At 36.4% G+C, this 27,690-nt stretch overlaps 1 protein-coding gene across 2 annotated transcripts in view; it reads right to left on the bottom strand.

Moving 5' to 3' along the window:
• Positions 1–27,166, bottom strand: part of ift172 (intraflagellar transport 172) — a 37,799-nt gene extending 10,633 nt beyond the window's left edge. For both annotated transcript variants that reach the window (XM_079887876.1, XM_079887875.1), the window contains exons 1-39: positions 27,024–27,166; positions 26,593–26,736; positions 26,358–26,470; positions 26,153–26,192; positions 26,003–26,068; positions 25,831–25,910; positions 23,795–23,882; positions 23,468–23,682; positions 23,274–23,397; positions 22,266–22,361; positions 21,984–22,145; positions 21,519–21,572; positions 21,255–21,358; positions 20,626–20,711; positions 19,296–19,408; positions 19,040–19,207; positions 18,071–18,207; positions 17,861–17,968; positions 16,451–16,535; positions 16,255–16,347; positions 15,788–15,865; positions 14,978–15,226; positions 14,735–14,813; positions 14,478–14,598; positions 11,476–11,620; positions 10,653–10,742; positions 10,136–10,233; positions 9,785–9,920; positions 9,521–9,637; positions 9,277–9,419; positions 9,017–9,110; positions 8,340–8,404; positions 7,275–7,455; positions 6,492–6,589; positions 4,152–4,281; positions 2,459–2,557; positions 2,024–2,133; positions 1,615–1,678; positions 42–128 (exon numbers count right to left, since the gene is read on the bottom strand). In XM_079887876.1, the coding sequence (XP_079744002.1) occupies positions 42–128; positions 1,615–1,678; positions 2,024–2,133; positions 2,459–2,557; positions 4,152–4,281; positions 6,492–6,589; positions 7,275–7,455; positions 8,340–8,404; positions 9,017–9,110; positions 9,277–9,419; positions 9,521–9,637; positions 9,785–9,920; positions 10,136–10,233; positions 10,653–10,742; positions 11,476–11,620; positions 14,478–14,598; positions 14,735–14,813; positions 14,978–15,226; positions 15,788–15,865; positions 16,255–16,347; positions 16,451–16,535; positions 17,861–17,968; positions 18,071–18,207; positions 19,040–19,207; positions 19,296–19,408; positions 20,626–20,711; positions 21,255–21,358; positions 21,519–21,572; positions 21,984–22,145; positions 22,266–22,361; positions 23,274–23,397; positions 23,468–23,682; positions 23,795–23,882; positions 25,831–25,910; positions 26,003–26,068; positions 26,153–26,192; positions 26,358–26,470; positions 26,593–26,736; positions 27,024–27,062 (4,299 nt within the window). In that variant the 5' untranslated portion in view covers positions 27,063–27,166. The remainder of the gene's footprint in view (positions 1–41; positions 129–1,614; positions 1,679–2,023; positions 2,134–2,458; positions 2,558–4,151; positions 4,282–6,491; positions 6,590–7,274; positions 7,456–8,339; positions 8,405–9,016; positions 9,111–9,276; positions 9,420–9,520; positions 9,638–9,784; positions 9,921–10,135; positions 10,234–10,652; positions 10,743–11,475; positions 11,621–14,477; positions 14,599–14,734; positions 14,814–14,977; positions 15,227–15,787; positions 15,866–16,254; positions 16,348–16,450; positions 16,536–17,860; positions 17,969–18,070; positions 18,208–19,039; positions 19,208–19,295; positions 19,409–20,625; positions 20,712–21,254; positions 21,359–21,518; positions 21,573–21,983; positions 22,146–22,265; positions 22,362–23,273; positions 23,398–23,467; positions 23,683–23,794; positions 23,883–25,830; positions 25,911–26,002; positions 26,069–26,152; positions 26,193–26,357; positions 26,471–26,592; positions 26,737–27,023) is intronic.
• Between the last annotated feature and the right edge of the window lie 524 nt (positions 27,167–27,690).

Genomic DNA, 27,690 nt, shown 5'->3' with positions numbered 1-27,690 from the left:
ACACTAACACGTCTGGAGTGGCAGAACAGATGAACTGGCACCTGTTTTGAGGCTGTGTCAATACATTTCTCCCACTGTCCTCTCTCAGCATACATGTCCAGGGCAGCCACCACATCTACTCCAACCAACTGATTGAAAAATAAAGGAAAACTGTTAGGACAAATCAAGATTGAATTAAAACTATTAATAAATAAATAAAACTATTACAAATAATATAAAAATGTAAATAATATGCATAAATATATATTATCATTAATAAAATGCTACCAAAACTAATAATTGTTAATTATAATAATGACTATTATTATTTTTGTAATTATTATTATTATTATTACTAATAATAATAATAATAATAATAATAATACTGACTTAAAAAATAAAGGAAAGTAATTAGAACAGATTAAGTTTTTAAATAATTGAAACTATTACCTATTACTACAAATTTTAAAAACAATTTGTTTAAAATATTTTAATAATAATAATAATAATAATAATAATAATAATGATAATAATAATATCAAAATCAAAAATTGTGTTAATTATAATAGTGATATTTAGTATTATTATTATTAACATTAATAATAATAATAATAATAATAATATCCCTTTAACACATGCCTCTCGTGGCTTATTGCTTTAATCTATAATCAAACATTTCTTCTCATTCATACGCAATATTATAGTATATGATATAGCACCTCCTTGATTGGCTACGTTTTATTATGTACATGTACATTTAACTAGTTTCCTCATTAACATTCTATCTTTCTTTTCAATAAAAAGCCCTGACCTGCATCATTCAGCACCAGTAAATGTAACTAAACTGCCAGTAAATCATTGCAATGAGAGGCAAGCGCTCACATCAATTTGGTGACTCATATCTGTTATTCTAAATTGAATCAAGCCAATCGTCTCCATTTTTCTCCCCTCACAACAATAACTGAAAACAATGAAGTACCGGAGCGGAGGAGCTGCAGTCTGCGGTATTGTGCTATGCTCATTTAATGCATTCTTTAACCTCAACTTCCATTGCTAGGAAATAGATTTAAAATGTTCAGACTTAAACAGGATTCTGACAGCTAGCAGTTCCCTGACATTTTGAGCCATGCAGCTCATGTGGGCGACATGAGTTCGATTAACAATCCTGTTCCCTCTCGCTCTCCCAAGGAGGTCTGCGATACCTGGAAAAAGCTATCCGGTAGCATTCTCATTTATCTCAATGGCAAGTAGCAACTATTCTGAGCTGTAAGTCAATTCCATGCTTTAATGAGCCCTTTTATAAAAAAATAAAAATCAATCTTTGGCAAACCAATATAACAAAATATTCATATATATATATATATATATATATATATATATATATATATATATATATATATATATATATATATATATATATATATAAATTAATTTCTATCTACGTTTGATGCTACTTCATATGCTTTTTGCCTCCATTATGGTGTAGTTCCAGCATCTACCAGAAGGCTAGCTGGCCCATGCTAAACAGCCAAAACTTGACCCTTTGTTCTCTCCCAATCATTTAAAGTCCTGTATTTAATATATCTATCAATAAAAGTGGCAAAAAGACAGATTAATCTGATATAAAGAACTTACAGATTCAACTTTGCCTTGATTTTTCAAGTGATCTTTGTAGCGTTTGTCCACATATTCCTCTAGCCTGTGAAGAGAGGAAAGGTCATTAAAACTCATTAAAGGTATTCACAGTATTCTCAATAAGGCGTAAATATCAATTCTATACTACCAGTTGATCTTTAAGAATAGCCTCATGCAGCAATCGGAAAGCATATAGACTTGCTTCCTAAATCTATTTTTCCACGCCTAAATAAAAGACAGTCAGAGATAAACTGCGAAGGCCATATGCACGTCTCTGGCCTTGTGCTGTCGTGCACTTCATTTGTTGCACTGAGTGATTTTTCTGACAGCGAGAGAGTGATTTCACTGCCTCCCTCTCACATTGTTGGCTGTAGCGTTGTTAGGGGCGACCAGTCTGTTAAGGGCTCACCTTGGATCGAGCTCCTTGGCCACTCTTTTGGCTTTGTTCCATTCTTCTCCCTCAATGAATGCATCTATGGCGTTCTTAATGAGGTCCAGGTTGAGGTAGAGCTCAGCAGCCTGAAAAAAAAACAAAAAAAAACATTTTGTACCTCAATAGGTCCATGGCTCAAGGACGCCGAAGAATAGACTAAGTCTGTGAGCTTTTGTGTCATATACACTAAATATATACTCACACACATGGGCACACTAGCACACTGAAAGCACCATTTTCTCTCTCAAAACACAATACTTTCTGAGAATTAAAAAAAGGTAGTATTTTTGGCTTTTTTAGTATTTCTAAACATCTAAAAATTCTTTGAGGAAAATAAAAAACAAATGTCAATGCTGAGTTTCATTTAATGAGTGTGCTTCTATACCTGAAAAATAAATCAAACAAACATACCTCGCTGTACTTTCTGAGCTGAATCAGCCGTGGCCCGACAACCTGACTGACGTCCACAGCCTTGTCATGGGATAAAAATTTAATGGCCAATTCTGCTGCCTAAAGGACATGAAAAGATGAGAAAACCTCAGCAAAACTGTAGATGCAACTAAAGTCAAGCTCTTAAGGAGCTTAAAAACATACTTACAGCAGGTAAGTGAAAGTTAATATGCAATTAATTTTAAAAGGAATGCACTAAATGAACAGACATTTCGTGGAAATTGAGTACAGCTCTCTAATGGATGACACATTCAACAGTCGGGGCAATTGAAAATTTGCAGTTGATCTAGGGTTAAAAGATCAATGTTTGATTCATTTTTTATAGTTCAGCTTCTTGGCTGAAGCTTCAATAGAAGCATTTTTTTTCAAGACCTTCAAGCTAAATAATAAACCTAAACACTCAACACACCCTGACTTCAATGCCAAAAATGATCAATCAGTAAAAAGGGAAGCAGATGAAAACGCAATGTCTAGTCTTAAATTCACGGTAATTGAAACATCTGTGAACCTTTCAAGAAGGCAGAGACAGCTTTGACAAAATAACCAAAGCTTTTATAATATTGCCGTTTTTTTATGTATTTGAAGAGCAGAGAAGAGTGTCTAAGTCTAGCATTTGTTGTCGAGTCATAGCCAGTGTTGTGTGTAATGCATTACCAAGTAATTAATTACTGTAATTTAATTATTTCTTCATTTGAAAAATTAAAGTAAAGGATTACTCTGAATTTGTCCTTAATTTAATAATAGGTACTTCTGATATAATTGCATTAAATACTGTACAGACTATAGAACAATTCTATATAAAAACAATAGAGGATTTAACATCAAAATGAAATGTCTTATGATAAAATGTATGTTTTTAAAGTAATACTTTGGTCAGTTGAAGAATAATGTGTGAAATTTAATATTATTTATTTGAAAGAATTACAAGAGTGGTTTCATGTCTATTCCTTGTATTGTTCAACTGGTCAGGTTGATATGGGATTTAGAAAGTAATTAGTAATAAGAATACTTTTTAGAGAGAGTATTTCATTACAGCAACGATATGCAAATATATAAATAAAATGATATTTTAATACATTTCATTTATATTAATTAATTGTGATCAATTTTGTCTTTTGTAGTTTGTAATTTGTAATTTATTGTTGTTGGCTCTATTCCAAGTTTTTTGTTTTAACTTTTCAACATTTTTTTTTAAATAATAATATACAAAATAGTATCATTAGTAAAAAAATAATAATACTAATACTATTTTTCTCAAAATAATAAAAAACGAATGTCTTACTGTAAGATGCAATCACATTAGTGACATTTTGGTGACATTTTTGGTGCAGGCAAAAAAGCACAATTGTCTATTGTCAATAGTGTAGTGATGTATGAAGCAAGCAACGCTCACACAAATGTCACTGTCAAACTAAGCTGCTTTCTATTAGTCAACACAGCAAATTTGAATGTCTATCTGAACCCGATTCCTATTGAAATTAAAATTCCTTTAATCATACTTGCTGGCACATTCATAAAATATGGGATTTTTTTATAGAATGATTGAGAAAATTACAACACAATGAATATTTAATAAAAAGCATGAAGTCAGAGGTCTTTATGAAGTTAGATTATATGGTGACTGCTGCCAGGTGGCTCTGAGTCTGGACTTCACCTTCATCCAACACTTCATCAGCAAGTCCATGTTAGATGAGTCCTTAACTTTCAGATAGCAGTCCACAGCTCTGGTATACTCTCCCGTCTGTTCCCACTCCTGAGCCTGCTCAACCATACCCTCCACACCCCTGTAAACACACACATATACACTCACCTAAAGGATTATTAGGAACACCATACTAATACTGTGTTTGACCCCCTTTCGCCTTCAGAACTGCCTTAATTCTACGTGGCATTGATTCAACAAGGTGCTGAAAGCATTCTTTAGAAATGTTGGCCCATATTGAAAGGATAGCATCTTGCAGTTGATGGAGATTTGTGGGATGCACATCCAGGGCACGAAGCTCCCGTTCCACCACATCCCAAAGATGCTCTATTGGGTTGAGATCTGGTGACTGTGGGGGCCATTTTAGTACAGTGAACTCATTGTCATGTTCAAGAAACCAATTTGAAATGATTCGAGCTTTGTGACATGCTGCATTATCCTGCTGGAAGTAGCCATCAGAGGATGGGTACATGGTGGTCATAAAGGGATGGATATGGTCAGAAACAATGCTCAGGTAGGCCGTGGCATTTAAACGATGCCCAATTGGCACTAAGGGGCCTAAAGTGTGCCAAGAAAACATCCCCCACACCATTACACCACCACCACCAGCCTGCACAGTGGTAACAAGGCATGATGGATCCATGTTCTCATTGTTTAAGCCAAATTCTGACTCTACCATCTGAATGTCTCAACAGAAATGGAGACTCATCAGACCAGGCAACATTTTTCCAGTCTTCAACTGTCCAATTTTGGTGAGCTCGTGCAAATTGTAGCGTCTTTTTCCTATTTGTAGTGGAGATGAGTGGTACCCGGTGGGGTCTTCTGCTGTTGTAGCCCATCCGCCTCAAGGTTGTGCGTGTTGTGGCTTCACAAATGCTTTGCTGCATACCTCGGTTGTAACGAGTGGTTATTTCAGTCAAAGTTGCTCTTCTATCAGCTTGAATCAGTCGGCCCATTCTCCTCTGACCTCTAGCATCAACAAGGCATTTTCGCCCACAGGACTGCCGCATACTGGATGTTTTTCCTTTTTCACACCATTCTTTGTAAACCCTAGAAATGGTTGTGCGTGAAAATCCCAGTAACTGAGCAGATTGTGAAATACTCAGACCGGCCCGTCTGGCACCAACAACCATGCCACGCTCAAAATTGCTTAAATCACCTTTCATTCCCATTCTGACATTCAGTTTGGAGTTCAGGAGATTGTCTTGACCAGGACCACACCCCTAAATGCATTGAAGCAACTACCATGTGATTGGTTGATTAGATAATTGCATTAATGAGAAATTGAACAGGTGTTCCTAATAATCCTTTAGGTGAGTGTACACTTATTTCTCCTAGACTGGTTAGACATTTCCTGCATTCCTTTCATCTCTATTAATGCCGTAGTACTCATGAGAAGAAAAACACTCACTGCTTTTTCTTATTCTGGAAAAGCAAGTGTTTTGAATAAAGACTTGAAACCCCTATTTATGAAAGGTCTTCAGACTTCTGTGCTTCAAATCTTGAGATGACATGGCGGTTAATGACCATGAAAGCTACATGAAAAACGTTCAGCTTTAAAAAAAAAATCTAGCAGCATGTTTTGTGTGCATTAATGTTTAGAAATGAAAACTGCCGGGAATGAATTGAATTTCACGGCTGTGAAGTCTAGCACTCAACCAGTATCACTTTCTGCCTCATACTACATAAGGTTTCGTCAGAATGGACAGGGGCAAAGGAAACCAACATGGCTGAAACGACACCTAAAGAGACACTCATCCTACACCTCTGCCTTTGGAAAGAGAAAAACACATTTGGGATCACAATGTGACCAACTGAGTCGATCATAAAACACAACATGGCAAGAAAGTTCAGACTCTTGATTGAAAATAGGTTAATGATACAAGAAGCCTATATTAATGCTGAGTGGGCCTTGAACTGACTATGCAAAATGTTTCTCCTTTTCTTCCCAGGGAAGACAGTGAAGAAGCCTTTGATGTTTTCCCACAAGTCATTAAAAATAGGAAAATTATCAGTGGAGACGGATTTGCTGCGCGTTAATGAGCTGCTCATTATGGATTTAATTTAGGATAAAAAGCTGCCATGTTCTAATAAAGGAGGGAAGCCAAGCAACGAAAAGAGGATCTGAATGTAGTTCAGAGCTGCAAGCTTTTCCTCACAACTGCAGAGCCCTACTTTCTGGAGGACAACAAACAAGGGAGGATTTTCTGGTACAGCGAATGAGACGCAAATGAAAGTAAGGCAGAAAGAAAAGAAACAGACAGTAGAGGAGTTAAAAGAGAGTTCTTTTACCAGTTGCCCTCACTCTCATATTCCTTTTGAAGGAGGCTCAGCTTGCTGGGCAAATAGTCTTTACAGATCCGCATTGCATCAGTCCACATCCCAGCATCCTGGAAAAGGAAAATATGATTCTTCAAAGTGTGAACTTAATATTAATATTTTCATACTTAGAAGAAATCTTACATTTGTTTAAAATATAATTGTGTAAATATAACTATTTATTAAAATATAATTGTGATACATTTTGTCTAAAGTTACATTAATTACATTTATTGTTGTTGGCTTTATTCCTGTGAAGTTGGAATAATTTTGGTAAAATTTTTCTTTTTTAATTACAATTTAACATGTTATTTCAATGCAATTAATTCTATAAAAAACAAATGTCTTTATCATTCTTGCTGATACGCTGCTCATAACAAAAGGGATTTTTATATCTTTTTTATATCAAACAAATAAATAAAACAATAAATAATGTATTAAGAAAATATCTCACAGAACTTTTAGAATTTTACAATCAGATAAAAATATCATGAAAATGAATGATAAAACATCACCTTTTGTGTTTGACAGAAATAAAAAACTAAATCAGGGAGAGTAAATGACATTTTTGGGTGAATTATCCGGGTTTTTTTTACATTTTGGTAACTTCAGGAAGTAGCTACCCTGATTTTTTTTGTTCAAAATGTTTAGAAAGGTATCTTTAAAAGGCATCAAATCCATGATGTTCTACAATGAAGAACACTTTTGTTTTGTTGTCTAAGTACAGATTGTGTTTTAAGAATTGGGAACTCTTACTTTGTAGTATTTAATAGCCAGTTCAGGCCTTTGTGCCCTAAGCAGGAAGGCCTCAGCTTTTTGGAATTCCTTCTGGTCAAAACAGAACTTGGCCTGGCTCACTAGAATGTCTGCCACACTTTCCGGATCATGAGCCTCTGCCACTCTCTGGGCGTTACTCCAGTCCTTGTTATGGACGTGCCTGCAATAGAAATAGACACAGTCATCCATATTTCAAACCAAATTTTTTAGAAATTCAACGATACAATTTATATATAATGGCCACATAATAAATCATGAAGTAGTTGGATTAAAGACATTGAGACTATTGTGCAAAACCAATGAAATAATTGAACAAAGTTTAGTAAAATATGCACATTCTTTGTTGCACTTGTAATTTATGAATGTAATAAATGTAATTTATAAAGTAAGTAATTTATAAGTAAATTGCAATGAAATACATGTACCTATTGCCTTTTTATTTACTGCAAAGCTCAGTTAAGACTTTTTGTCTTGTTTTCCAGTACAAAAATATCTTAACATCATCAAAACAAGATAAAATAACTTGCATAATAGGTTAAAATGAAACAAAAAGGTTTTCAGAGAATACGCCTCAGTAAATTTTTCTTTCTCCATTGGGAAATGTATTTTTTAAGCATAAGCTTCACAAAATATTGTTATATTTGTGTTTACAAGAACAAAAAGTGGTTTGCCAAATATATAATATATATATATATATATTATAATAGTATTATATTATTGTTTAAGGATGTTTAGATATTTGTATTGGAAAACAACACAAATATGATTTCTTGGAGTCATCAGATCATCTTTATTTCACTGAAGTGACAATATTATTGTGCCACAGTAGCAGTGCCAGCTCACAACTCCTGCATGAGATCTACGAATCAAACACTCTCAATCCCAGCAACACCTGCTTCCAGTCACTCACTGCTTGTAGTGTGAGAGAGTGCAAGAAATCTAACAGTAATCTATGCAGACAAAAAGTTCTGAAGCGATGCAATCCACCCTATTGAGTGGTCTCTGTGTGTGTACTAAGGTAGGAAAGCGTGAAAGCTCACTCACATTAGCACAGCCTCCTTGGGTTTCCCAGCTTTGATGAACTCAGTCTCAGCCTCATTGAATTTGCCCTTAAAAGTTAAAAATTACAATTAATATAATGTGCACCATACGATCATTAATAACTAGAATAATAAACTCTGGGTCTGGGTATTAATAATAAGAATAAAAACTTGGTGTAGGCCTGTCTTAGAGTAAGTGTAGAGCAATATGTCATAATAACAAATTTTAATACAGCAATATTTTCAATCAATTACACTTTATTACAGGCAGGTGGGAAATTAATTTGTAAATGTTTTGCCCACTAGCTACATTGCCTGGTGAATGTCAATATTTTTTACCATCCATTTATTAAAATTATATTGTTATATAAAATATTATTTTATTTATAATTATTATATGTATTAACATTTATTAAATAAATTCCTGTAGTCCTGTATAAAATAACTATTATAAAATAGCTACTTTCACACTGAAACCAAATCAGACATCTTTATGTTCAAAAACTGAACAAAGTGGAAAAATCCCAGTTTAATTTGTATTCACAGTCCCTGACCTCGAAAATGGTCTCGAGTCTCATTTTGGTTGTTTCTATCTATTTTACAATCACACCCACATTTCTCCGGAGCCATGGGCGTTAACAGTGTAGAAAAGGGGAATAATTTCTCCCCAGTCAGTAATACCTGATCCTCAAGGAACATGGCATTTTTTAGATGGATATCAGGAATCTTCTGTTTCATGGAGAGTCGGGCCAACTCAAAGGCAAAGTCAAATGAGCTAAAGAAGACAAAGAGCGTTTCATTAAATAGTAAATAGATACCGGTTTTACTATAATGCATTGGTTAATAGTAATCTGTATGTACCAATTATACCTGAAGTGAATTAAAGGACAGAAAAACACTATTAAGTCCTATCATTAGGTCTTGACTTAGCAGAGACTTACTTATTATCAGCTGCATAGTCAATGGCGGTTTCCAGAAAGCCAAATTTGTTGAGCAGTTTAACAGCTGCCTCTCCTCCAAGACCTTTTGCCCACAGGTAGGCCACTTGCTTATGAGCACTTGCTCCTCCATGGGTCTTTGCTATCTGTGGCAAAGACATGAAGTACTTAGCATGTAGAATGTAGAGAAATTCAAACATTGTATCAACTCAAACATCATATAAGACCATTTAGTGTGCACACATACCCGATAAGCTTCCTCCCACATATCATTGACTCTATACATGTTTACGGCGGCTTTCCAGTCCTGACCCTCTAGGAGGTGATACTCCGCTTCCTGAAACCTGGATTCAGCCTCTAGCTCCTGTGATAAAAACAACAACCGTGACCACGTGGAGGACTTAGTGAGCCATGAACAAGACTAAACTGCACCGAAACACAAATATTTGGGATTTTTTTGTAACAATGTGAATTGGAAGAATAAAAGAATGGCCCAAATGTTAACATGAACCTTGGCCAGGTGAATGTGTGTTTCCTGAAGAAGGTCTTTGTGATGAACGGCGACTAAACGAATCATGTCATCATACATCTTGTTCTTCTTGTACATAGTGATGGCCAAGTCCGGTTCATCTACTGTGGTAAAAATCCTATAGACAGCGAGGTAAACAAAGATTCTTTAGATAGTGAACACATTTCAAATATGTAAAATTGCACACATGAAATATCATACATGAATGTCTCTTAATTCAGAGTCAGAAAATAAAGCTTTTGTCAATCAAACATTAATTAATATATTAATTAATATAAAACATAGTGGTCAGATAAAGAAAAAAAGGCAGTGTGTATGTGTGTGTGTGTTTACCTTTCAGCTTCTTTGTACTTTCCCTCTTTCTCTAACTCTTGTGCTCTGCTGATATAAAGGGCAGACACATCCTCTTGTGTCATGCACTTCACAGCAAGCTGAGTTAGAGATGGACAGAGAGAGAACAAGAGAGGAGAACAAAATGATACATAATAATTCAAATGTAAATGGATCGTGATTAGGGATAATTTAAATGTAAATTGTCCATGATTTGAATTAAGAAAAAAGCTAAATGCAGTTGTGTTCTCAGCTTCCATCCATCAGATTTATAATTACCACTACACTGATTTATTAGCATGTTGCTATGCCATTGTTAGAGTGTTCCTGGTGGTTGCTAGGCATTTGCTTATTGGCCAAAGTCAAAACATTTTTTTTATATATGTTTCGATTTTCTCATTCAATGTAAATCTATAGAATTTTTTCAGATGTTTAATAGCAGACAAAATTACTGGCACTAAAATATACAGCTATTATTAATTAATGCACAATTTGCAGAAGGGCACAATGTGACACTTACCTTATGAGCTTGCTCCCATCGCCCAATTTGAGTGTACATATCTATAGCATCTTTAGTATGATCACCCTTCACAAATAGACGTTCTGCCACCTGTAGCTCAGAGAAATAATGAGTCAATAAATCAGCAAATCTTTGTCCAAAACGTTTTTGTTTTTTTTCCCTTACCCTAATTCACTATGGTAAGCCTATAACTGCGTATATACATCACTCGCCCATGCATGTCTCGTCATATCCATAAATAGAGAAAAGTTTCTCCAGTTAGGTTGACATGGAGCAACTAAATCTCCAACCTTCAGGGAACCACCCATTTAAAAAATGGCAAACAGAGTCTGCTGGCAAAAAGAAAATGCGACGGAGCTCGTAATAAAACGAGAATCAACATTTGCTTGGCTTTTTTGGAGATGGCGAGAACTGAAGGATTTGAAAAAAATATGGATTTTTATTACTTAACGGGTGAGAAAGGTATTTTATTGAACAGATAAATTGTCATATGTAATTCATTGTAAAGAATTATCTATTATAAAAGGTCATTTCCTTATGGTTGTTGTAGCGCTGGAATTTATTTTCAAGGAAGTACCATGTCTATTAATGGGTATAGCTACAGTAACATCTTCAGCTAGTCAACTTGAAATCCTTTCCATCTAAACTGGTTATATCTCTTAAGCCTCGTAGTGAATGTTTTATGAGCAGTAGATAACCATATTCATCCGCACACTCACACAGAGCCAAAGCACAACCAAAAAAACGTTTTTTAACCGCTAGAGGAACAAAGGTTACATAGTGTACCTTTAATATTTAATAGCTGAAATGTGCTTTTTTTCACCTCAAACTCCTGTACAGAGGCATAGTGCTGGGCAATCTTCAGGTAATATTTGGCAGCAGTCTTGTCCTCCTGTAGCTCCAGTATGTGCAATGCTTTCTTCCACTGGCGTGCTGCGATTGCTGCCTCTATGGCCTTGGTGGAACATCTTTATCAGGGAGAGAAACATCAGTTATATAAGGACAAACAAAATGGTGCCTGCCATGGTTAGGGGCGGGTAGCCCTAATAGGTGACAATAATAATAAAAATGTGGACACAGCAAAATTATAACGCAATCATCTCTGGGAAATGTTGTAAAGGCTATATGAAAGGCTATATTTGAGGTTCTATATGAAATTAAAACTAACGAAAAAAAAGAAAGAATGATTTTTTTTTTTTAAATAAGTCTCTTATGCTCATTAAGGCAGCATTTATTTGACCAAAAATACAATACATATTACATAAATATTATTACAATTTAAATAATTGTATAGACTGTTTTTTATTTAATATATTTTAAAATGTATTTACAATCCTGTGTCGGCAAAGCAGAATTTTCAGAAGTCATTACTCCAGTCTTCAGGGTCACACGATCCTTCAGAAATTGTTCATTTTTTTATTATTATCAGTTGAAAACAGTTGTGCTTAATATTTTTTGGAAATCGTGAAGCATTTTTTCAGGATTCTTTGATAAATAGAAAGCTCAAAAGGCTGTACTTGTCAGTAGGCTATTAATATCTGTCTTGCTGCATCAAAAAAATGTTAAGAAACAAAAAGTATTTAACATAAGGTTTCACTTCTTACAAAAACATATTAAACTGCACATTTATGACAACATATCTGAGCAAAAATGGTTGCATAGTAATCTGTATGTATGCACAAAACAAAAAATTCACAGAGCCACTTTACGACGTGCATTGTGCATTTTTCTTAAATTAATAAATAATAATATTGAACTAAAGTGCACATTTTAAGGAGAACAAAGGAAAGTCCAAAAGAGGAGAAAATCTGACTGCACCAGTCACTCTGTACCTTGCATCAATGACTAATGAGAAAAATAACAAATTTTCTGTCCTTCCAATACTTTGAAGTTTGGGGAAAGTGCAGGTGTTCATTGCTAAGTGTGGTGCGGTATTTGGTTTAATAATGTTCATTATGGAGAATGCTGACTCACAGCAGCATGTGGAACCAAACATGGTCAGGATGTGTAGTGCCATTTTGTTTAGAACAGGGAAATCAGTGTCAGGCACCATCTTTTGCCAGAAAGTTGCAGGGTCACAATTACCAACCTGCTCTTTCAAAGCCACATTTTCTTGCAGTTCAATCAAATCCATTTGTAGTAATGCATCATTTACCAATCAGAAGATCTGTTTGGCTTCTTCTGAAAACTCACAGTTGTCCTACAAGTACAAAATCATCAAAGCTAGTCTTAAAGTTGTTCATCAGCTTCTGCATGAAAACAGCATGGTAGGTCATATCTTTCTCTCCCTGGGTTTGCTCCAAAGGTTTGGGGAAGTGGACAATTTCACCTTGGAGATCAGTCTTGACAATCTCTAATTTCTTCTGGAAAGCCCGGACTGATGTTATCAAATCACATACTGTGTTGTTCTGTCCCTGCAGCTAAAGTTGAGCTCATTAGGGTTTGATGTAATGTCTGCCAAAACTGCAGCTGTTTGCATCTTCTCTACATCTTCCAAAAACTGACTTGCCTTGTCACTCTTTTGCTGTGATCTCCTCCCGAATGGCCCAAAAGCGCTCCAAAGCCCTGCCTTTGCTGTGCCATCTGACATTGTTGTGCAGTACTAAGTCATCATAGTTGGCAATGACCTCTGTCAGAAAGCCTCTTAGCAGAACGATGCTGAAGGGACAATGATGCTCTCAAAAAGTTTATCAGTTTCATCATTGTTGTCATGACCTCAGCATACTCTCTGCCCAGATTGGCACAAAAATTTGCACAGACTGGTGTATAATGTAGTGGTAAGATATCAGGTCAGTTTGGTCCTCTTTCAAAAGTGCAACCAGTCCCCTACCTCTTCCCATCATGGATGGAGCTCCATCTGTGGTGATAGAGACCACCGACTTAAAGGGATAGTTATACATCGTCAAGGGTAACTCTTTTGTTGTAAAAAAGATTTTAAATATGGATATTTTCTTACACAAATGCATCGCTTCACTTCAGAAGGCCTTTATTAAGGCCATAAAGCAAGGTCTCACCAACTTCATTCATCCATTCTTTTACCATCTCTGTCTGTAAATGGCTTTTTGTGTTTTCACAAAATCCAAGCTATTTTCAGTGAGCACTCCATTGCTTGCTCTTGGGCTGTCAGGGAATGGACAAACACTTTAGTGGACTTCTCATATTGGGCATTGAGCTGGTTTCTTTTTCTCATTCTCAGCACGTATGTTTTAAGGACACGTTTGCTCGAAATGACTGTGTTTTGTGTCACAGTGGCGCTACACATTGGCACTTTTGATGAGCGCTACGGACTCGGAGCATATAAGGCACATTGGTTTTGAACTTGTCGCGGGGAGAATGAATGCGTACTTTTCTGTCCACTCGTCTTTGAAAAGGCAATATTTGCTATCAACTTTTCTTTCTTTGAACAAGCCATAATCACATTCGCAAAGTCTATGTCTGATATCGATGGACGTTCGGTTTCTGTGTGTCTGTCCGCTGCTTGCTCACAGCTGCAACATTGTCTTTCACGTGCAAAGATATTTACATATAATGATGCGTTTGGATGAGACGTGTATCTCTTCATGAGAACAATTTGCATAAACGCATTGTAGTTGAATAGGACGCAGAACTCGTCATGATATCCATTCGCAGAAACTCACGCAATTGGATCGGACACGGTTTCTTCACTGATAGAGAGCGAGAGGCTGCGCTGGCATGCGATCATGTTTGAAAGCTGACTAAAATTATATTATTGACTTTAATCCTCTTTGGTCAGTATTGGCCCTTTTCTGGGTCTGGACACAGCCCGCGGTCCGCCATTTGTATATGACTGCTCTAGAAACTCACCCAGCTTCTATGTAATGGTTGATAGCAGCATCCAGTTGTTTCTGTTGCACTAGGTAGTCACCCCACACTTCCTCCAGCTTTACAACTTCTGCAGGAAAGGCAATACGAGCCAGATCCACCGCTGTGGAAGTGCAATTAGCAGATGTCAATGTAGGCAATGAATCTATAGCTCTAATGCTTTGCATTACAACCATTGACTTCTTGTTCCAATTGTAATGTAACACCCTATTCTGATTGTTCTTACCACCTATGCTCACCTTTCTTAAAAGCATTTCCCTTGCGGTAGCACTCCAGGGCTCTCTGATTATTTCTTGTCCTTTCAAACAGGTCGCCTGCCTGTTGAGTTCAATAATAATTCGAATTAGACCAGTTTCCCTTTGGAACAATACCATGTCAGTTACTTGGGCGAGTGGATCTGCTACTCAGATGAAAGTTATGAATGCAAGGATCTTAACAGTAGCCATTTTGTCAAGCCACATACCGCTGCAGGTAAAACTCACCCTCTCATAGAACTCTCCTTTTATGAGCGCAGCAGTGATGCGGCTGATGATGTCTTGGCTTGATAAGAGCTCATCTCTGCTCATGGCCAGCCAAGCAGCTTTGGCAGGAAGTCCCGCTTTCAGGTAGAGGTTAACAGCACCAGTGAAGTCTCCTTCATTTTCCTTCACCTCACCAGCTTTCTCATTCTGATTGGTCTCCATTAGGTAAGAATAGTAACTGCGTCTCAAATTGTCCAACTCTGGGTGGCCCTTTATGGGATAAACATTTCCTATTAGTAAAATGTAGATTTTTCAGCATCATATACAGCTGCTAAATGCACACAATAAACTGCAACTAACCACATAATTGGGCATAGTTAAGATAGCAGCATACAAAGGCTTATCAATTTTTATAAGGGATGAGAAAACTCTTCCCATGGGAACATGGATAAGTTGTGGGACATGTCCTCATCTTAATATCCATAATATTAAAATAAACATGGTTTGTGTTGTCTATAATATGTTTAGTGCTGTTAATTATTGACTGCTGATGATATGAAACCATCAACATTCAAGAGACATTAAGAATCCAGGCAATCATTTTGTATATAGTCGGCCATGTGCAGTTCATGATAATATTCATAAATTGAAATGTTTGATTTTAAGGACATTTCGCTTACTTTTGAACAATAAACAATTATGGTTCTGTGTTGGATCACCACTTATCTGTATCTGGGCAAAACCTATTGAGAGCCCCTGTTTTAAGCTAAATAAAAGTCAGACCAAAAACTATTGACTAGACATTATGAAAATTATTTTTAAAACAGATACCTTCGCCTCTGCCACTGCAATACATTCATCCCACATGTGGAGCTCCTGGTACATTTCCATCACTTCATCCACTGCATTCTGAAAGGTTACAGAAATATTACTCGGCAATCGAGAAATAACTCTGCTGCTCCCACGTATGAACTGTCCAAAGCCATTTAACTCAATTGGTAAATAGATAAAGAATGAAAAAGTATTTTTAAAACTGCAATTTAAAAGTTGAATTTCAAAATTAATTAATAATTTTAATGTTTTTAATTTATATTTATTTATTTTTAATTATTTATTTTTTTAAATAATAATTTTATTGTTACATTTAACATTTAATTATTTTTAACCATGAATTTAATACGTTTATTTGACCATTTTAAATTTTATTTATTTATTTTAATATAAAGTGTTGAATTTAATACTATGGTAAATGCATTAAGTAACACTCCTAGTTGCAGACATTAGAAATTGTTCCTTACCTGTTCCATGTAATACATCTCTGCAAGTTTAAAGTTCTTATCCAGCATGGCCAGCCGAGCTTTCACCTGGTAGTGGTCTGTCCCATCACCACCCTACAGGAGTACAGTAACATTGAATTTTAAAATGCATAAGTACTACAACAGAAATGTACATTCTAGAAGTGTACAGACATAACTGGTTTGATGCAATACATACATTTTCCTTTGAGACAGCATCTGCAATCTTGTTGGTCTCATTTAAGAATCGGGCTTTAGACACATCCCCAAGGGCTGCAAAACACCTGCAGAAAAACCCAATAGCACCTCAGAAAGAGCAAACAAATACAAACAACATCACATGGCGTATCATTTCACATTCGACCACCAATGCTGCAATAAGTCATGGCATTTAGATTGGACAGCGCTTATCGGTCATGATCAGATGACCAAAAGTGAGATCAAGCAAACAGGCAGCAGGAAGAGTATCCAGACAATTCCTTCATTTGCATTCTCCTTGACGGTCAGAGCACTTTTTCTCTGCATGCTTTATGCAGATGAGCCTATTCATAACAAACCAATCCTCTCTAATTTAAATTCCAGCTTCAAACACTCTTAAAAATGCTTATACAGTAAAAGGAAAACTCTAAACATGCTCACTGCCACCTAAAGCAACTGGAAGCCTTTGTAAGAGGACTTTTGGTGCTTAGATCTAAAGCTTTTATCCTCCCGCACAAGCTCAGGTGAACGTTTTTTGCCCTTTAGCACAAGATTACGCAAATTTTTCTTTAGGCAGAATATTATCTGAGACACATTTCAACATTTAAAGTGCAACACACAGAGCAGCTTTCTTTAAAGTTCTTTTGACGAATGCTTCTGGCATGTATTGTAACATTATTATTTTATTCCTGAGATCCATTTATAATTTACACCAAAAACATGACCACCTCTTCTCTGAACCTTGGAATTCAACAGCCTTTTTTTTGCCTCAAGTCAAATATGGTTTAACACTCCCAAAATCAAGTCTGAATTACCTTGTGACATGTTTTTGACATATACAAGATAACAAATCTAAAGAATCCAAGTTCTAAACAATACATTTTTAAAGGTTAGTTTCAATAAAATATATATTTTTTTACTTATCGGGAAGGATAACTTTTAAGTACAGTGTGGCTGCAGTAAATACTATCATTTCAAATGATCAAGTAAAATTTTATATTAATAATATGACCCCTTTAATAATATATCTCTACTTTGTTGATTCAATGCGTTTACATTTAATTTAGTTCTTCTATAGTGCCAATTAAATGCTGCATTTTAAGAGCAAATAAAAAAAAATTCAAAGGTGCAAAAATAAATAAACAGACCAAGAGAATTGTTAAGAAAGAAGTATTGTGTTTACATAATCATGTGAACGGTATTTCTGTACTGCCAGTACAAGGGATGTAATTAATACAAGTTTTTAAAAATTATGCCAAGATGAAATGTATTCAAACAAACTACAATATTTATTAATTCTGTCACTGTTTCCTAGTTGTCAAGGTTAGACACATGATTCGGACAGCTATGCTGAAGTCATCGCAGCAGTAGCTGAGTCATAGAGGTGGGTGGACTGTCTTGCTTGTCTAACCTCTCAGCGATGTGGAGCTGTCGTGCCTCTAGGGAGAGTTTACTCAAAGTCTTCCACATGGCTTCTGTCTCTGCCGACATCTCCAGGGTCTCCAGGAATGCGGTTGCTCTGTGCGCACACAAATACAAGTCCAGCTATGAATAAGGATACTTACATAATTGAGGTCAAGTTCATGTTTTATTGCAGGTGGCTATGGTGTTTTGTTTTTACCTGTAATAGTCACCATCATCAATGGCTGTGCCAAATTCAATCAGTCCCTCATCTAGAGTGTAGGACACAGAGTTAACCCCTTCAGTCACAATGACTTCAGTTTTGCCATTGGATCTCTCCAGGTCTACAATATCACCCTGTCACCAAAACAAAGTCACATGATTAAACTCACAGTCGACTCAAACAAGAAACTAAGACAATGAGGAGTGAATTCAATATTTCAGTGCAAAATCTGTGTCTTATTCACCTGCAGTTCATTATACCACTTTATTATTTTACTACTACTAATTATGGCTGAAATAATTCATCAAATAATGATAAAATGGTAAAAAACAATGTTACACAACCATTACACCTTTCGGGTCAGTATGATGTTTTTAAAGAAATTAATACTTTTATTCAGTTAGAAGTGAACAAACCTGACAGTAAAAACATTAGTTATGTTACACAAATAAATCCTGTTCTTTTGAACTTTCTATTTATTAAAGAATCCTGAAAAAGTGAATGTTTACACAAAAATAATGAGCGCAACTGTTTTCAACAATGATAATAAGAATGTATCTTGAGCACCAAATCAGCAAATTAGAATGATTTCTGAAGGAACGTGTGACACAGAATCCTGGAGTAATGATGCAGAAAATTTTTAAATATATTACAATAGAAAACGATTATTTTAAATTGTAATAATATTGCACAATATTATTACAATTAAAAAATATATATTTAAATAATTGTCTGGGTGAACATGGATGAGACTTCTTTAAAAAAAAAAACACACGAGTTTATCAAGACATTTTTTGCTTTTTAAACAGCCAATTTGTGTCTGAATTGCAATGGTGGAGCAATTCTGTGAGTTGTTTGCGTTGTTGCTGATTTGAATAGTTCCTTTAGTTAATCAGGTGCTTAACATAGACAGAATGTGCAAATAAAATCACTATTCACTCTGAGTGATCTGTAGCTTCAGCTCACCTTGAGGGGAAACATTGTGACCCTCTCTGGGCTGTCGATGGTGTACCAAACACACAGGTTTCCTCTGTTCTGTGCCACAACTACATCACTACCCGGTACCCACTGAACGTAAGGACAGAAACTCAGCATGGTGCTCTTCATGCTTCTCTCGATGTCATACAGGTGGAGCTGAACATGGAAAAAGAGACAGAAGTGACACATCGTTCTGATTTTATTAGCAACATTAGAGCTAAAATAATAAATGTTCCCCACTTACCCTTAATTTCTTGTCCCTAAAAAGCAGTTTACGCCCCGTTTCATTCAGCTCCAGCCAGTCTATCTTGGAGTCGTGGCTTATAGTGCCCAGATTATACCCACCCACCAGGTCCACTGAGAAAAACAGGAAAAGAGAAGGATCATGGGAGATGAATGCACCAAATACCAGATGCAGATTCTTTTCTGTTGATCCAAGGTCAGAAATGAATAATTACAGTTAAAACTTTTAAAAAATAAGAGGCTTTTAGACAAAACAACCCTGTAATAAGCAGAATTATAAAATTTGGAGATTAATTTACTGCCATGAATGTCACCATATACACATACACAAAGACATGCTGCAAAAACGGAGGCATTGCCTTTCATACAGACCCCGTACATCCGTGCCCTAACAAAAACAAATCAATGAGTCTTTCATAAATCACGTTGTGTGACGCTTCCCTGCATTTCTGGCTCTTTGTTCACAAATAACCATTCTGATGGGAAGCATCACTTATGAAGGGGGGCGGAGAGGGGAGAAAAGAGAGGAAAAACACTTTCCAATTTGCACTTTCTGAACAGGTTTTAAGCACATGGATCAGTGAGGGGGAAAAGCACTCTGCTGTCTGTCAGAGGAAAATAAATTGGATGAAAGTTGTTTCTCATTTTCACCACCTGAAGAAGAAACAAGGCAAGCAGGACAGAGGGAGCATGCCAGGACTTAATTAGCACAGGAAGTGGTCAGAGCCGTGGCAGATGTCTGGCGGTAGCCGGTGAATGAGAGGGCCGTGACGATGACACAGCAGGGTAACCGTCTAATTGAAAGGTACCGTCCGAACTGACTCAACATCAACACACCTTCCTATTGTCCCATAAATGATCGTTTCTGCAGAATCAAATAACAGGTCATATGGAATAGACCCATTTAGAGTGGAAACAGACGATTATGTAATCAATACCATCGATGACATCATTTCTTTTAGCTGATGATGACAATAGACTTAGACTGTCCTTTATGAGCTAATGTGACTGTATAATTCCGAATATTTGTGTGCATTTTTGAATTCACTCAATGGGCTAAATGTCTAAATTAATCTTTAATCACCGAAACTTGTCGGGAGCAATAAGAGCAGGAAGACGACGTGATTGGTCAAAACTTAAATGAAATAATGTCATCCCTAATTACCACCTGAAAAGCACTATATAAATAAATCTGAGTTGCATCTGAGTTCTGTCACTCAAAGTCTCAATGATAATGTGTTATTATCCTTCAGCTACTAAAATTATCATTTTTATTTTAGTAAATAATAAAGAGATCATACCCCTGGCAGAAGTAATGGGCAATAACTTACCAATGGCAATAGTTTTGATGTCAATCAGGTAGGCCAACTTTTTGTTGTTCTCCACTCCCCTCTGCCTCCTCTCATTCAGACGCACGCTGCAAACACAAACACACAAACCAAGGATTGAACACTTCCTGTGGGTGCTGAGGGACCTGTCAGTGCTCCATCAAGAGGAACCAAGCACTGCAATCTGACAGCACCTGACAGGTTTTTTACATGAATGCTGATTTGTGATGACTAGGTCTGCTCACTAAGAGCCAGCTGTATGTATCAACAGCAATAGTGGTTTTCAGAGCAGAATGGCAGGAGGAAAACTGGGAAATCTAAGGTAAATCCCTCCATCTAGTGGTCAGCTTTATACATGACTTTTGTAGGCAATGTAACCTTGCCTGACTGTTGTTTACTATAAAATTATGTTATACATTAAATGGTACAACAGGAAATAACATAGGGTGGGGCTTGTATCATACATAAAATTATATAATGTATCTTTTAATATGAAATACAATTGCAGAGGCAAAGGTTTTTACATTATTTTGATTAAGGATTATAAAACTAAAAGTAGTAAAAAAAGTCAATCATTTTTAATTTACTTTTAAACAATAGCTTTTGCTTTCCAAAGTGTAATAATGGCAGACCTGATGAGGTGTGGGTTCATAAACTCTGTTCGAACAGATCCCAGGATTTCATTGCTTCCGTATTCCACCAGTGCCAACTCTCCAGCATTGAAAATCATGCACACCTACCAGGAAATATAGCAATTTACAATTAGCCAGCAATGAGTTTAATTATATCATCTAGAGCTGCATGACTCATTAAACCCAGTTGTTTTCCTTTGTACCATGCTCATAAACAACTGAAGCATCTTAATATCACACAATAACACCAAAAAAAGACTGTACCGTTTCATTTTCAAAGAAAAACTTTTCATTTCCCCCAGAGCCCTGCCACGCCACCTGAAATTGGAGAGTGGTGTTATTTAATGAAGTATGTCATTGTTGTCATCAACTTTTGCTTTCCACTACATTACACAGAAAGAAGCAGACAGACTCCACAGCCAAGGCCCTTCACCATTATCCTGTTTGTCACACTGAACTTTCTTCCAACTCCCATAAGAGCACTTTGGAAACTCAATTAAACATGGATTAACACAGTGAACCATTAAGCCCTTGAACTTTTAATTAGACATTTTAAACTTTTGTTCACCCAAAGAAGCCGTTGACTCTGCTAAAATAAAAAATAAATGCCCAAAAATAGACTAATCCGGACAGTTTGATCTAAATAGAAGCATTCTCATTCTGACAAAACTACACAACAGAAATAAAGCAACCGTAATTAATCAAACAAATCCAAACCAGACATCCTACCTCACTTAGTTTGTTGGACAACAGGTCTCCCAGCAGCAGTGTGTCAGAGGTGTGAGCCACAAGAAATCGATCCTTCCCCAAGACTTTCACCTCATCTATCTCATAACCATACTGAGACTTCAGCACCACTCGTGTGCCAGAGGACAAATTCTTCACAATCACCTAGGAGAGTTTAAGAAACAAGGTTCTTTAGTTTGTAGGATGTAAACAAGATTAAAAACAACAGTCACTACTGAAATTAATGGAAACCGTGCACTTTAAATATCTAAAAGTAATGCTCACCTGACTTAGTCCTACATATGTCATCTCAAATTTGTTCTTGTAAATACTCCTGCGGAGACAGCAGTCAAACATCTCGACACCTCCACACAGTGTGCCCTGCAGTTTACAGAAGGTCATTTAATAACACATCACCTCCACAGCCCCTCAGTTGTCCCAAGTGGCAATATCTTTGAGCCAATGTTTTTGCGATCCTGCTTATGTCTTACCAAATTATAAACATCGTGCAGACAAACTTATGAACTGATTTAGGATACTTTCAGGATTAGTGCTTAAATATAAACATAAATATTGGGCCTAATTACACTTTTCACTTAATGCATTTTTACTGATCAGATAGCCATCCGATTTGTTAAAACTGTTTAGTTTACACTTGCAAATGTGTCTCCACAAAACGAAAATAAATCCGATCTACAATTCCCACGCTATATGCAAATTCAATGTAGTTCACATCATCGAAAGCAAAAGATATGCGCTGCATTTTATTTAGCATCAGCTTATTTCAACACCAAAGATGTGTCAGCACTGGTGAGGGAATATAGTGTTTACAGCTCACCACTTTTAAGAAAAATTACTCTGTGCTAAGCTTTCACGGTGTCACACCGAACATTACATTTCATTTGTGGCAGTTTGCGCATCTGCTTGCTAAAGAAAGATGCTCAACTGTTCGTCACTTGTGGACCATATCTGTGGCGATGTGTTGCAACAGCGCTGTCATATTTGGCAACCAGGAGCTGGTATAACATGCGCTCACACGTTTTTTTTTTTTTACAATTTTAGGAGGAGGAAAATTTACACGTGGCTTCAACAACCAGATGCATTTACACTTGTCTGGATTGGAATGTCTCTCGATCACCTGAAGTGGTGATCGAATTTAAATCTGTCACGAAAGGGCATTTACATCTGTTCTTTTCAAGAGTGAATAGCTATCCGATCAGAGAAGATGCATGAACAGTTGTAAAAAAACTTTGAGGTTCGGAAATCTTTAAGGAATTGGCCATCCAGACTGACCACAGAAAGCCGAGAGCCGTCTTTCTTCCAGGATAGAGCTGTGATGGTGTACAGGTTTGGAATTTCTTTGGGAGAACCTTCATCCCAGGTACCTTTTCGAGGACTCCAATTGAAAACTCGCAATCTAAAGAAAAATTAGATTTGTCAAGACATTGGCTGAATGTTTTTGTTTTCGATTTAATGTGTTCTCTCACCTGTCATAGCTTCCTACAACTATGGACTGGCCACTGGGGCTAGATGCTGCAACTGTGAATTCCTTTTCAGAGTGATCTCGGCTGTAGTCAAATGTCTGAAGCACATGGCCCTCCCTCCCATAGGCCACGATCTTCTTGTCACATCCAGCCACAATTATGCTGTTGGTGCCCCATGCCAGGGCATATGGAGGGCATGCATGAGTCAACAATTTGCCCTTTTAAACAATCAGAACAAATCAGTCATTAATTCATTTGCAGATATATTTTAATTAACATCTGTATATTATATTGTAAATACATTTCAATACAATAAAGCAAACTTTTTACCTGAGATTCTCCAGAACCTTCATCATCAAAGAAGTACCGAACGACCGTTCCATCTGCATGACCCGAGAGGATTCCCTTCCCTGAGACACTGCGAGAATGGATCAAGAGAGATACAGTGTTATTAAAATTCTAAATGGATTAAAACTGAAATAAAAAGAAATCTATATAGAAATGTTAAAAAACACAATCCAATTACTAAAACTTAAACTAAAATTAAAATGAAAACTTTAAAATATAAAGGCTAATTAAATTTTGTATACACTGATGAAGCAAAACATTATGACCACACAGAGGTGAAGCAAAAAATGTTGATCATCTCCTAACACGGTCACATGTCAAGGTCTGGGTTAATCAGATGGCAAGTGAACAATCAGTTCTCGTAGTCAACATGTTGGAATCAGGAGAAATGGGCAATGACAAGGGTCAAATTGTTATGGCCTGATGAATGGGTCAGAAAATCTCTGAAATGGCAAGGCTTGTGGGGTGCTCTTGGTCAGCAGTGTTTATCTGGGGAAGTGATCCCATCAGGATGCACTGTGGGAAAATGACATCTGGTCGAGGGAGTGTGATGTTCTGGGCAATGTTCTGCTGGGAAACCCTGGGTCTGGCCATTCATGTGGATGTCAATTTGACACTTGCCACCAACCTAAACGTTGCAAACTAGGTACATGCCTTCATGCCAATGGTGTTCCCTGATAGCAGTGGCTTCTTTCAGCAGGATAATGCACCCTGCCACAATGCACACATTGTTCAGGAATGGTTGAGGAACATGATGAAGAGCCTAAAGATGTTGCCCTGCCCTCCATATTCCCAAGATCTCAATCTGATTGAGCATCTGTAGGATGTGCTGAACCAACAAGTCCGATCAACTTGAGCTCCAACTTAGTAGTATCCATGGTTCTGCAGGTCTGCTCTGTTTTGTCGGTAGGTGGCAGAGGTGGACGAAGTACACAACTTCCTTACTTGAGTGAAAGTACAGATACTACTGGTCAAATATTACTCCGTTACAAGTAAAAGTTGTAAAGACCTATTTTTACTTAAGTAAAAGTACAGAAGTACTCGTTTTTAAAAGTACTTAAGTATCAAAAGTAAAAAGTAAATGTCAATGCATTGTTTTATTATTGTTGCATTGTTGTGTGTAATACTTACAGTACCTTATGCCTCTGAATCTATGCCTGCACTTATATCAATATCACATTTATTTCTAGAACACAGTTCAGTAGTGGGATTGAATGTGAGATTGAATAAGTCACTCAATAACGTCCACAATGGTTTCAGACACCCAAATGGCTGTTCCCTCAAATATTGCCCTATTTAAAGTTTTTTGGCTTTTAGTATGAATATGTTAGCCTTACTGTTATCTATAAGCTAGTGTGCTCCAAAAAAGTGACAAAATTCGCATTTAGAAAACCAAACCCAACGTTGAAAATGAAAATCAGGTTTATGTCAGAATCCAATGTCAGATTGACGTTGATCTCCAACATTGGACAGACGTTGTATTGTGGTTGAAAATGAAAATCGGGTTGACGTCAGAAACCAACATCAGTCGGGTTCTGACGTCAACCCGACTTTTATTTTCAATCAATATCCAATGTCAATCTGACGTCGGGTTCTGATGTCAATCAGATGCAGGGTTCTGACGTAACCCGACTTTCATTTTCAACCAAAATGCAACCCCTGCAACCAGAATCATCCACTGACTGTTCATCCACTACTTTCTACTCAAGGACCATGACAAAATTGTAGTGGAGTAAAAAGTAAGATATTTGTCTTTCAAATGTAGTGAAGTTAAAGTAAAAAGTTTCCAGAAAAAATAATACTCAAGTAAAGTACAGATACTCAAAAGGTGTACTTAAGTACAGTACTCAAGTAAATGCACTTTGTTACTGTCCACCTCTGGTAGGTGGTCATAATGTTTTGGCTCATCACATCAGTGTATAAATACTAGTAAAATAACACTGTAAACAAACCGGAAAAGGGTACTTGGACAAAGAAGCAAACATCATAGGGTCAGGATTTTAAATAAGCATACATACTTTGTAGTTAGTGAGACAACATAAGAGTCCGTTCCGTATATCGTGGAGGACTTGCTTGTTTTTGTATTGGCTTGTCGAACCTGAATTTGACATTAAACATTCACAAAATTAATCCTCACAAAATAGGAAATTCAGCTTAAGGTGTAAAACAGAAAATGCACCACACACTTACTTTTCCCTCTGCAAGTCCAAATATTATTGCATGCTCTGAAGGCCAAACCAGACATGTTACAGCACTCTATAGAACAACAACAAAGTTAATGCGCACAATATATGGCACTTCAGCCTAATGATGTATTTTATTTATCATCAGAATACTTACTGTTTGAATAAATTTGTTGCAAATAACCTTTTTATCTCCCCTGGGACAGAAAACATATAATAAGAAATTTAAAATAATACAATAAAACATATAAATACAAAAACATAATACAATAAAACAAATATATATATATACACACACACACATATAGTTATTAGTATATTAAATTAGCACTAATTATTAGTATTATACTGAGATTACTTACCACTCCTCTCCAATTTTGTAAACAAATATGATGTTGTCTGTTTGAGCAACTGCTATCTTGGTTGAATCAGGGGAAAATGCCATGGACTTGACCACATAGGCTTTCTTTCCATACTGCAAAAAAATTGTCATGACTTTATGAATACGTTTTCCTGACGTACTAACATACGTATGGCACTGGCAGGATACAAAATTCATTTTGAATATTTAAATTAAATAAGTTGCTGATAACTTACTTTGGGGTCTGCAGGCTTTGTGGTAAATCTGTCTCTTTTCTCTCCCTGCTCATCATACAATATAACCACTCTATCAATAGTGCACACTGCAAACTTTGCATTGTTTGAAGCCCAAGCCATACAGGTGACTTTAGCAGCTCCATCCTACAGAAAAGAAAAGAAAAGACAATACAGACACAACACTACTTTCAAAGCAGAGTCTTGGAGTCACTCAGATTTAAATAATATTCGTTTAACATTCGGAATAGGTCGGATTTCTATTACTGTTTCTTTGCGCAACTTAATGCTTTACTTGATATCAGGCAAGACACATAAGCAGTGTTGCTAAGCTAAGAAGCGTTCTCATGCCTATAAATTAGATAGCGGACTGCTGAGACTGAGCTAACGTAAGCTAGCGTCGCTAAATAACGTGGTAACGTTAAATGTTTTACCTGAGGTGTTAGAAGAGTCTTCAGGTACTTTAGCTGCATCCTTTACAATTATAAAAGACTCAGTGCAGTTATAAGGACGTATTTCTTGATATAGCTATGTTTTGGGTGATAGTTGTCAGGCTGAAGACATTTTGGTATAGCTTTCTCCCTGGTTACCGTCGCCAAGGAAAGAACGTATGACGTAATTACGTAGACTGAGATTTAACATGTTTGACTCGTTTAATGCCGTTCTTCTTAAGAATAATAATAATAATAATAATAATAATAATAATAATTTATGGATCAGCAAATACTCTTTGATGACAGCTTTTACTAACCTTAACGAGATAAAAAAAAAATACTGGAGATGCCGGGGATTGAACCCGGGGCCTCATACATGCAAAGCATGCGCTCTACCACTGAGCTACATCCCCTTCCTGTTTCAAACGTTTGTTAAAGGACTATTTATATAATAATATTACTATAATATTACCATATACCAAATATACTTTTACACACACATAAATACATACATACAAGGTATCATACAAATAACTGCATTAGTTTTAATACAGACATTTATTAATCACTCAAATAATTCCTCATAATAATAGCATTATCATGACATCAAACTGTGGTCACATGCTGTAATAGCAACATCTAAAATTAACTACACTAATGTACTCTA

The sequence above is a fragment of the Squalius cephalus genome, assembly GCF_949319135.1.
Source record: "Squalius cephalus genome assembly, chromosome: 12".
Lineage (NCBI taxonomy): Eukaryota > Metazoa > Chordata > Actinopteri > Cypriniformes > Leuciscidae > Squalius > Squalius cephalus.
Note: the sequence above shows the minus strand (reverse complement) of the source record. Positions and strands in the feature narration are given on the sequence as shown.